This window comes from Adiantum capillus-veneris, chromosome 12 (assembly GCF_014529385.1).
Source record: "Adiantum capillus-veneris isolate H3 chromosome 12, ASM1452938v2, whole genome shotgun sequence".
NCBI classification, from domain to species: domain Eukaryota; kingdom Viridiplantae; phylum Streptophyta; class Polypodiopsida; order Polypodiales; family Pteridaceae; genus Adiantum; species Adiantum capillus-veneris.
The window spans coordinates 35,371,660-35,383,741 of NC_140942.1; the positions used below are offsets into that span (position 1 = coordinate 35,371,660).

At 50.5% G+C, this 12,082-nt stretch overlaps 1 protein-coding gene across 2 annotated transcripts in view; it reads right to left on the reverse strand.

Moving 5' to 3' along the window:
- The window catches only part of RSH1 (RELA/SPOT homolog 1), an 83,856-nt gene that overhangs the window by 26,421 nt on the left and 45,353 nt on the right, over positions 1-12,082 (reverse strand). For both annotated transcript variants that reach the window (XM_086525041.1, XM_086525040.1), the window contains exons 9-11: positions 10,341-10,412; positions 4,077-4,184; positions 3,896-3,993 (exon numbers count right to left, since the gene is read on the reverse strand). In XM_086525041.1, coding sequence (XP_086381167.1) covers positions 3,896-3,993; positions 4,077-4,184; positions 10,341-10,412 — 278 coding nt within the window. The remainder of the gene's footprint in view (positions 1-3,895; positions 3,994-4,076; positions 4,185-10,340; positions 10,413-12,082) is intronic.

The window sequence follows — 12,082 nt, forward strand, 5'->3', positions numbered from 1 at the left end:
GTCAAGGAACGCAGTATCCTTGACAACATCTTCACTTTTTGGGAGGCTTCTGCCCTTGCACGGCTCCGTGGGGAGGACCTTGTGATTCTTCTTCTCGATTTTGAGAAGGCATACGACAGAGTTGACTGGGACTTTCTAGAGGGCACGCTACGCAGGATGGGCTTCTCAGATGCTTGGATCAGAGGGGTGTCAGCTTTGTACAGACAAGCTCGCAGTCAGGTGCTGTTGGCAGGAGGTAGAGGTGAGCGCTTCATGCTCACACGTTCGGTCAGACAGGGTTGTCCTCTTGCCCCTTTTCTCTTTCTGTTCTATGCGGAGGCGATGAGCAGATTTTTGGTGTCACAGCAGGTTGGTTTGAGAGGCTTAGCGCTCCCTATACGGGGAGATGAGCTTCTGGACGCTGAGTTTGCCGACGACTCAGCCTTGTACTCAGAGGGCCAGGAGGCCAATCTACACAAATGTGAGCAGGCTTTGGAGACCTTCTGCTGTGCATCGGGCGCATTGATCAACTGGAGAAAGACAGTGGCTTTCTCGGTTGGCAGTGCTCCTGTGCCAGATTGGATGCCAGGAGAGGGTTTCAGGTGGATTCCTCCAGGGACTGCAATTCGGTACTTGGGTTTTCAGGTTGGTCTGGACTTGTCCCCCGAGCAACAGATTGCTCCTCTTCTCCTGTCCATCAGGAGAAAGTTGTTACATTGGAGCTCAGCACGACTTTCGCTGGCTGGTAGAGTAGTAGTTGCCAGCCAGGTGTTGTTGGCGACTATGCCGTGCATCACTTCTTGCTGGATCTTCTCGAGTTCTTGTATCATCCAGGTAGAGAGGCTGATCAGGAACTTCCTTTGGTCAGGTCGCGATACTCAGATTGCCCGAGCCAAGGTGGCTTGGTCGGTCATCACACTTCCTTGTTCTCAAGGAGGGCTTGGGATCATTGATCCTGCACAGCAGAGCAGAGCCCTTCTTAGGAAGTTTGTCGTCAGAGGACTTCTTCCAGGCGAGGAGCCCTAGAAGGAATTCTTGTTGCAGAGGCTTCGTGCCAGGGTGCCTCAGTCAGGAGGCCCTTGGCAACCTTCGTCCAGATGGATCTTTTCAGAGCTGCGCCGAGTTGGTTTGAGCAGGAGACTGGAGGACAGATTCGCTGTGAGTTTGCTTCCATCTTGGGAGCTCTTACGACATGGCCTAGAGCAGAGACAGCCGACGTGCACGGAGGAGCGCCTACGGCAGCCCCTCGTCTGGAACCCCATGGTTAGCACTCAGAGAGGCCACTTGGTTGGGAGTCGGCCTCATGTTTCTTGGGGTTCCATGGCGGCAGGTCCAGCGCGTTCTCTAGGTGACTGGCTAGAGTTCACAGGTTTGTCAGAGGAGGTGCAGGCTGTCCAGCTACAGGGCATGAGAGGGGTGCAGAGCATGTGTCAGGACATCTCAGAGTCAGTTCCAGCTGAGTGGCTCACGCCTCTCGAGCCTGTAGCACCCCGGTGGATGGGAGCCTTCACACGACTGGAGGTTCTCATTTCAGTCAAGGCTTGCTCAGAGACTGTCCCAGCCCTGTTCTTCGAGCTTCAGGGTGGGGGACGATTACAGCGAGTTGCGGTAGAGGCCCCGCAGGTAGCAGAGTGCTGTTTCCAGAGGATCCGAGTTGTGGGCATCTGTCGGAGGACTTGCGTCATAGACCCTGACCCAGCAGCTCTTGAGACTGGACACTGGAGGCTATGGGCTTGGGAGTGTTGTCCACTGGCACGAGTACAGTGGGATCCTGGTGAGTGGCTATGGAGGGACCCCTTCTCTTCTGCCAACCGCCCAGGAGTCCCCTTCTTTCAGTACACTGTTCGGCTTGGACGTCATATACTTGCAGCACAGAGAGAGGCCCGCCCCGCTGCAGCACGTCATTGGCAGAAGGAGGGCCTCACAATCGAGTTCTTGGCAGCTTTTTGGCAGAGGCTGTGGGACTCCAGACAGCCGAGGCGAGTCACCTTGTTCCAGTGGCTGGTTGAACACAGAGCCACAGCAGTAGGGAGCTGGCTTGTGCATAGTGGTCTCTCGGCCGCATGTGCAACCTGTGACCAGTTGGTGGAGAGTCAGCGTCACTGTCTTTGGGACTGTCCCTCGGCCCAGCAGGTGTGGCTACGTGTTCTTCGGCTGATGCCTGCCCTCTCCACGGCTCGACAGTACACTTGGGGGGCAGCGGCTTGGTCCACCCTCACGGGCCCAGCACTTCAATTTGAGCTATCTTCCACCAGCAGGATGATAGTGATACAGGGGGGGCGACCTACACTCCAGCCTGCTACAGAGATTACTCCACAGGAGTGGTGCAATGAGAGAGAGGAGTGTTGGGAGCTCATCAGCGGCCTAGCTCTCTCGTTCATCTGGCGGGCCCGCTGTTTCCGCATCTTTGAGGCTCGTCCTGTGCCACCAGCAGAGACTGTTCGTGACTTTTGGCTAGAGCTGATCCATACTCTCAGAGGACAGCTTGAGGGACTACAGGGCAGCTCTGACCGCATGCGGGAGCGCCGCGAGGCTTTTCTTCGACTCTGGCGCCTTGGGCCTTTCTACACCATAGTCCAGGGGGTGCTCAGATGGCACTACTGTCCACCTGTGTGGCTCTTCCCTCCTCCCATCTCTTGATTTAGCCTCATTGTATATATGCTGTTTTTTCATTGGGAGAGTCTCCCCATCATGCTTGTTGTAGCCCTCTCTCGCAGAGGTGGATGTAGCCCTATGGGCAGTTTTCATTAACTAATAGAAGGATCTTTTTCTGGGAAAAAAAAAAAAATCTGGTTTCAGATTTTGGTCGGACAATGTTTTCGCCCCTTCCCCTTGGGCCCCTAGGGTCTTTCCACATCATCACTTTGTGACACCATGTGTTTCATGCTTTGGAAGAAAAATAACCTCAGGGTGAGGATGGTTTGCATCTCATTGGAGCACTAGTCCACCCTTAAAGAATGGGTGGGGTAGCAATTTTGGATGTATGGACACATATGGTAGCCAGGCGTTGGAGCCTTGGATATGTGTGTTGAATCTATGCAGCCATGGGTTTGTATTGCTGAGTATTTCATATGCCAGACAAGTCTCTCACATGGTAAGACTTTGAAAGAGGGAACATGGTGGCATATTGTAAATCCAAATCAGCTATTCGAGTGTCATCAATCGTCTTTGCTCATGTGCTTGGTGCTTTCATGGCAAGAGGTATTGAAGTTTGCTCATTTAAAGCCACCTTGTAGGGGTAAAAAATTCTCTACAATCTAAGGTGCTTGCCACCTCTAGAATTATTACTTGGCTTGGCAAAGAGCACCTTCACCAACAATTCAACCGATGGCAAGACTTGATTATGTTTACCTCTCTGATACAGTGTCGCCGCAATGCAGCTAGCTTCTTTATTCTCATAAAGTGCATCATTGATAATGTATCCCTCGTGGATATCGAAGTATTTGCGAGCAACTTCGTTCATGCCTTTCTCCTTTTCATGCGCTTCCTGCCTTACTCATCGATCAGCCTTGGCAAAATTGGAAAGCCAAAGATAAAAAGCCAATTGCCACCAGTTCTCCAAATTATGTCAATCACTCTCTTATTGGACAAAAGCATTGGTTGGCTGAAAAGGCCAACAAGACTTGGCAGGTCAAGAAATCAGTTGCTTGGTGGAGAAATGTAGTGTTTTGAGGCTGGCATACTCAACTTCCTCATAAGGGAAAGGTGTTTCCTTGGCGGGCTATGGTGGGAGGACTTGCATTGGGAGCCAGTTTGTGCCCTCATCGTCTCGCCAATGGCATGTGTTTCTTTTGCACCAATTTCAGAGAAGACAATAGAAATCTGTCCTTTCTTAAGAACAGACATAATGCAAGAAAATGCAAAAATAAGAAGCTATGCTGTGACTCTATTTCGGATTGACATGCAACAAAAGTACCTGTACAACTCTTTACACAGTGTGTGGGCCTTCACATCAACCGCCATAAAACTGAGAAACTGATCATCTGCAATTCGCTCCAGTAAAAACCTTTTTGCCTGCATTATCAAATGATATCAAGATTGCAAGGCAGTAAGTGCAAAAAGCACACCACATATTTGTATGAGCTGAGAACCTTTACCTCAAGAGCTTCTTCTTCATGCTCATTATAAACTTCTTCGACCCTTGTCTTTAAATCAGCATACGCATCTGGATGAGAGTACAGAAATGACAAATCCTCCAGCTCCGACTGCAAAAGAATTTTTTTCTAAGAGCGAGCATATACCCAACAGAATTTTATGAAAAGCACACAAATTTGAGTTGTTTTTTCTGGTTTGATTTTCATACGAAGAACAACATATGTTGAACTGAAAAAAGAGAGATCTACACAATTTTCCCAATTCAACGACTTGAAGCACTTTGACGCTCACTCTCTCCCCCTCCGCACGCACTGCACCCCCTCCTCTCTCTCAGCCCCCCCCCCCCCCAACTTGTCTCACACTGACCTGACCTGACCTGCCCTGCCCGCTGTCAACACCAGCCTCAGTCCCCCTTTCGCCGCGCCTCAGCCCGCCTGCCCCAGCCTCGCACTCCCGCTCTCTCCGCATCGCAACTCTCCCCCCACCCCTGTTTCTGCTCGGCTGAAGTCGTCAACTCCTTCGACGTACTCGGTCGCAGAAGGCCACCATTCGTCAACGCCTCTTCGCCCCTAATCCACGGCAGCAGACACTGATCGAGGCTCATGCTCCACCTCAAAGGGACTCTCAGGAAGCCCCCTCGCCCGACCCTGCACAGCCCACCATCCGACTTGCTCTTTCGCCGACATAGCAAGCGAGCCTCGCAACAGAGGTGGAATGCCTTCAGGCGACTTCCGTCATCTACAAGATTCTCGGCACCAGACCCAACAGAGGAGAGGTGCGTGATCTTCTCCAGGCCCGCCTTCTCGCAGAGGTGGGCAAAATCTTGGATGTTCAGTTCCTCGGACACGGCTACTATCAGATAGAGTTTGAGACCTCCGAGATGGCGTCCAAGGTCATCGCGATGAGCCCTTTGGCTATCCGAGCAGTTCGAGCCCACTTTCAACAATGGAGGCATGGTTTCGATCCAGCTACTAATGTTCTAGTAGAGAAGGCAGACCTTCCCATCTCCGTCTGCTTTCCCGGTTTGAGGGAGTACCTGCCACTTTTGTCCAAGATAAGCTCACAGATTGGGACTGTCCTGGAGACACCTCGCACGGCAGACTCTGTAGCTTCCAAGGCGGCCAACATCCCCACAGTACGTGTTCGGGTTCGGAACACCCACACTCTTCCGAAGGTCATCCTACTACCTCAGATCAGGTGAGTGGAGGTTGGTTCCGTCAGAGCGTGGAGTATTCGGGCCTCCCGAATCAGTGTTTCATTTGCAAACAGATGGGCCATTTGGCAAAGGCCTGTCCTCGCAGGAGACCTTGACCCACAGCGCATGCGCAACCTTCCAAGGCTGAGCATGCCCAGTAGCCAAACACTCAGGACACACAGGCTGATACCTCGACTGAGACCAACGATCAGACAGTTGACGGTTAGCAGCAGATGCCTGGCCGCCGCCGATAGGGGCGGCCTTGCCCCACTGCTCCCCCTGGTGGCCGACCTGCTGCTGCAGCTCAACAACACTAGGTTCCGACTGGGGACCGTTTTGACCCCCTTCAGCAAGACCTGCCTGAGGAGGCCCCGTCCACTTCAGCTCCTCCACCTTCGTCTCCTCCTCCCTCAGACACTGCCGCTCCGCCTCATCCACACCCCCCCCCCACCACCACCACCTTCACTTCCACCTCCCGCCCCTCCTCTCTCCCCATTGGGGCCTTGAGCCTCATCTCTCGACCCCTCCTCCTCAGATGCAGGGGACTGGACATGCGTCTGCCGTAAGGCGATCTCTTGATAGTGCCTTCGCTTCGAGCCGTGTGGCTCGAGAGGGACAGCCCCCGCAGACGCTAGGACTTCTTCGACTACAGCTTCACACGGTTCCTGGGCGACTCTTCTCCTGACCTGGAGGAGGCTTGCTTTCGAGTCCACGTCCTCTTTCTTGCAGCTAGAGGCATTGAGGCTTGGAACACAGCGGTAGGTTTCTCCTTTCTGTTGTGCGTTAGGGATTCCACAGAGTGGACCCAGCACACAGTTCTTGACTGGCTCCAGATTCACGCTACTGAGCTTAGTCGTGCAGGATTCTCCTGCTCACATAGTGGCCTCTGGACTTGCTCAGCTTAGTCGACTTTTTCTTCAGCAGTCATGGCCTGCCTGGCTACAGCAAGAGATGAGGAGCAACACCTCCGACGGGGCGTTGCTTCCTTGCAAAGGATGCAGGAGCAGCATCCAGACAGTCCTTGGTTAGAGGAACAGTTGCACCAGGCTCGCCAGGAGCTTGCCAGCACAGAGAAGAGGTGCCATGAGTTTGCCTTCCATCGATAGGCATCTCAGTGGACCCAGGTGAGAGACAGAGTGACGGGGGCTTTCTTTGAGGCAGTGGGACCCCTGCATACGCATGCCAGGGTCAACCAGTTGAGGAGGCCCGACCCGTCAGTTGCTTCAGAGCCGAAAGACATGCAAGCAGTGCCTACCGACTCTTACCGTGACCTGCTTTCAGCAAAGCCTCAGTCAAAGTGTCAGGATGCTTGCAGAGAGCAGCTTTGGGCACAGATGCCTTGTCTTGTGACTGAGGAGATGCGCCAGTGGCTTGAGCTACCTCTTCAGCTACAAGAGCTCCACGTGGCCCTCACAGCACTTCCCCGTGGTAGTTGTCCAGGTGAAGATGGTTTCACTTCCAGTTTTTTCTTAAGAGTATTGGGACTTGCTTGGCTCATATCTATGCAACGCTTTTCACTACATCCTACACACAGGAGAGATGTCTGACAGCATGAGTGAGGGTCTCATTTACCTCATTCCCAAGGAGAGTGGCTCCTTGGATGAGATTCGACAGTGGCGGCCCATCACCATCCTCAACTCAGCCTACAAAATTCTTGCCAAGGCTCTGAGATTGAGGATTCAGCCACTTCTAGAGAGCATTATACATGGGACACAGACAGGTTTTGTCAAGGAGAGTAGTATCTTTGACAACATCTTTACATTTTGGGAGACTTCCGCCCTCGCTCGCCTCCGTGGTGAGGATCTGGTGATAACTCTTCTTGACTTTGAGAAGGCCTATGATAGAGTTGACTGGGACTTCTTGGAGGGCACTCTACGCAGGATGGGCTTCTCAGATGCTTGGATTAGAGGTGTGTCATCTCTCTACAGACGGGCACACAGTCAGGTACTGTTGGCAGGTGGTAGAGGAGATCGCTTCATGCTCGCACATTCGGTCAAACACGGCTCCCTCTTGCCCCCTTTCTCTTTCTGTTCTATGCTGAGGTGATCAGCAAATTTTTGGTTTCACAGCAGGTTGGTTTACGTGGCTTAGAACTCCCTATTCGGGGCAACGAGTTGCTGGATGCTGAGTTTGCAGACGATTGAGCTTTGTACTTGGAGGGCCAGGAGGCCAACCTTCACAGGTGTGAGCAGGCTCTTGAGGCTTTTTGTTGTGCATCAGGCGCACGGATCAACTTGAGAAAGACTCTGGCTTTCTCGGTTGGTAGTGCTCCTACGCCAGATTGGCTGCGAGTGAGGGTTTCAGATGGATTCTCCCCGGGACAGCGGTTCGATAATTGGGCAATCAGGTTGGTTTGCACTTGTCCCCTGAGCAGCAGATTGCTCCCCCCCTCCTGTCCATCAAGAGGAAGCTGTTACATTGGAGTTCCGCACGTCTTTCCTTGGTAGGCAGAGTTGTAGTGGCCAACCAGGTGTTGTTGGCTACCATGTGGTACATCACCTCTTGTTGGATCTTTTCGAGTTCCTGCATCAATCAGGTAGAGAGGCTGATCAGGAACTTCCTTTGGTCAGGGCGCAACACTCAGAGGGTTGGGGATCATAGACCCATCACAACAGAGCAAAGCCCTTCTTGGGAAGTTTGTTATCAGAGGATTGCTTATAGGGGAAGAGCCCTGGAAGGAATTTTTGCTTCAGCGGCTTAGTGCTAGAGTGCCCCAGGCTGGAGGCCCCTGGCAACCTTCGACCAGATGGATCTTCACAGAAATGCGCAGAGTTGGCCTGAGCAAGAGACTGGAGGTCCGTTTTGCTGTGTGTCTGCTCCGCTCATGGGAGCAGTTGGGGAGAGGCCTCGTGCAGCATCAGCCTACTTGCACGGAGGAGCGCCTGAGGGAGCCCCTTGTTTGGAACCCCATGGTTAGCACTCAGAGAGGCCACTTGGTTGGTAATAGGCCTCATGTTTCTTGGGGTCCCATGGCAGAGGGTCCACCACGCTCTCTAGGTGACTGGTTACAGTTCTCAGGCTTGTCAAAGGAGCTTCAAAGCATCCAGCTACAGGGCATGAGAGGGTGCAAAGCATGTGTCAGGACATGAGAGAGGCAGTACCAGCTGCGTGGCTCCCACCTCTTGAGTCAGCAGCGCCCAGATGGATGGGGGCCTTCACGCAACTGGAGGTTCTCATCGCAGTTCAGGCTTGCTCAAAGACTGTACCCTCCCTGTTCTTCGAGCTACGGGGTGAGGGTAGTTTACATCGAGTTTCAGTAGAGGCCCCACAGGTGGCAGCGTGCTGTTTTCAGAGGATCCAAGTTGTGGGCATATGTGGGAGGACTTGTGTCATAGACCCTGACCCAACAACACTTGAGACTGGCCACTGGAGGCTGTGGGCTTGGGAGAGTTGTCCCCTGGCACATGGGCAGTGGGATCCTGGAGAGTGGTTTTTGGGGGACCCCTTCTCCTCAACCGACCACCCAGGTGTTCCTTTCTTTCAATACACTGTTCGTCTGGGACGTCACATACTGGCAGCGCGGAGAGAGGCTCGTCTTGCTGCGGCACCTCATTGGCAAGAGCAAGGTCTCACAGCTGAGTTCTTGTCAGCTTTTTGGGCGAGGTTGTGGGACTCCAGACAGCCGCGGCAAGTCACTTTGTTCCAGTGGCTGGTTGCACATCGAGCTACCGCAGTTGGGAGCTGGCTTGTACATAGTGGTCTTTCGGCAGCATGCGCAGCTTGTGACCATCCTACGGAGAGTCAGAGTCATTGTCTTTGGGACTGTCCTTTGGCGGAGCAGGTTTGGCTTCATGTCCTTCAGCTGATGCCAGCTCTTTCCTCAACACGGTAGTACACCTGGGGGGAAGCTGCTTGGTCCACTCTTACGGGCCCGGCACTTCAGTTTGAGTTGTCCTCCATCAGCAGGACGATAGTGATGCAGGGGGGTTGACCTACACTCCAGCCTGCTACGGAGCTTACTCCACAGGAGTGGAGCAAAGAGAGAGTGTTGAGAGCTCATCTGCGGCCTGACACTCTGGTTCATCTGGCGGGCCCGCCGCTTCCGCATCTTTGAGGCTCGCCTTGTACCACCAGCAAAGACAGTTTGAGATCTTTGTCTAGGGCTGATCCATACTCTCAAAGGACATTTCGAGAGACTCCAGGCAGCTTTGACCGCATGCGGGAGCGTAGAGAGGCTTTCCTTCGACTTTAGTGCCCTGGGCCTTTCTTCACCATGGTCCAAGGTGTGCTCAGATGGGATTATCGTCCACCTGTGTGGCTTTTCCCTCCTCCCATCTCCTGATTTAGCCTCATTGTACATATGCTGTTCTTTCATCGGGAGAGTCTCCCCTTATGTTTGCTGTAGACCTCTCTAGTAGAGGTGGTTGTAGCCCTATGGGCATTTTCATTAACTAATAGAACGATCTTTTTCTCGGAAAATAAATTCAACGACTTGAACTGGTGATCATGATTGTATCAAAACAAGAACCAGAATGTGATGAAAGAAAACAGGTAAGAAAAAAGCCTTGAGAATCAACCAATGGAGACCATAAAAATCACTTTGACAACAAATTTGTTGCACAAAACACATGATCTACATTATGGAACTGCTGGTAACTAAAAGAAAAAAGGTTTCAAATTTTGAGGATTTTGCAATAGAGTATAAATTCTGGTTCAATTGCTTAACACACAAGTAATCTAGCAATACTAATGCCGCCTAAAACATCGAAAAAAACTACAGGGCAGCAGTGAGGGGGTGGTATGCATCACAAAACCTCAATTTGCAGAAAGTTTCAAAGGGTGAGAGGGTGCCAGCACAATCTAAAGCCTCAGATCAGGTTGCACAGTTTGCCAATGTAATTTGGAGATCCAGGTGCTCATTAAGCAACAAGGTCACGGTAGTCCCAAACCATTGCTTCTTAAATACTTCAAACAGCAATCAACATGAAACAAAATTGCTACTGGAATATACATATCATTTACTTAAAGAGGAGCAGTGGCTGACACAGAATCCATTTCTAGTAGAGTCCCCGGACTAACCCAGAGTACTGTAAAGAGTATGACTACAAATAGCACAAGAGTCATTCACTACCTTGATTCTGTACATTCCAAGGAGCTTTGCCAATGGTGCAAACACTTGAAGTGTCTCGGAAGCTATGTACTTCTGCAAAACCAACGGAATATCTTAGACCACAACTTCAAAGCTGGGTCATCAAAACAAAAAACAGATATAGAAACCGTCTCTAGCAATGCAAACCATACAAACAAAATTCTATAGATATGAATCTCAAAATCCTTCAAAAGATAAACAATCGATAAAGGTCACATGTGGGTTCTTTTCTCGACATTCATCGTAGTTCTTCTATATACCTAGATGAGTCCAGGATAAGCCTAGATTCACCCTTAAAGGAAAGTGCAAGGTATAGACCCATGGTAGTCACCCACAAGGCAATATAACCATCAGCTCTATCATGCATAGTATTGACTAAATACCACGACATCCCCACTAACGTCGTCAGTGCCCAATAGTGGGTGTAGAACTAGGTACTAACATATGCTCCCAAACACAACACACACCGCACGCGCACACACACACATGAGCATACATCAACAAAAAGTTCAGTGTACTGAGTTTCTGTCATGATTCCGGAGATCAAAGGCAGACTCAGCCATAATGAAGCCTAGCACCAAAAAAAGCATTAAATCGAAAAAATTAGCACAAAAATGAGATAGTTGATAGGGCATACGCACCACAAAAGATAGAAAGAATTAGCACAATATCAACTGGTCGTAACTCGGACGAAAACTTCACAATGTGAAGTCTGCATGTCCGCTATACGACTAAAAAATATACGACTGTATATCAGATCCTTTTTCATTATGTGGTAGACAATCTAAGCATCTGCCATAAGTTGCCCCATCTTGCCAACAACTTGGCCAGCTCCAAATGCAATAGCCTTAAAGGGAAGTCCCAATATGTATTTCTCAATCTAGCCTATCAATGTGCAGTCTGTGAAAGTCCCAAAACCATTGATTCTAAGCCTCCCAAGTGTCACAAAGTGATAACGTGGCAATACCTGACTGACCTAGATGGAGAAGATATAGTAAAAGACAAGACGTCGCAGAATCAAATTCCCGGGATTTGCACTACAACCCGCCGCAGAATTTGTGGCGCCAAATGCAGATGCTTTTTCAGAGAGTCATAGAAAGCAGTTTACTTTTTGACAAGTAGAGCTTTTGGGTGTCAATTTTTTGAAAGCAGAGCTTTTGGGGGGGGCTCTGCTTTTAGCAATCTTGCTTTTGGCCTTGGGCCTTTAAATGAGTGCCCTGGGGGTTCTCTTTAGCATATTGGGTCCATGGTTGCACATCTACAAAGCAATTCCCCGACAGTTGTATTCTATGGATTATCAATTTATACCAAAAGGGTATCAAAGATCAAACACTTGCTCGGATTGACACACTCCTGTCCAAAACAAGAGAAATTTTGAAACGGAACCCAAAAAAGACCAAGAGAAAGCGACTCTCTCAATCCTTTCTTCTCCAAAGCACGACACACATGTTTGCATGATAGAGATGTGATTGTTCACAAGGATGATGGTTTAGATGATGCTTTTTTTAGTGAATCTAACCTCATTGCAGATACGATCAATCACGCAGAATCGATCTTGGCTCTCGATTCGAGGTCCAAAGGACCCACTCAGGAAGTATTATGTGTTCCCATGATTAGTCAACCCGCATTGTTCGAGTGTTTCATTTGTGACAGTTTCTTGTACTTTTGGTCACCGTCTTTATGTGTTCCCTTTCCACAGGCATGCCGTATTGTACAATGCACAT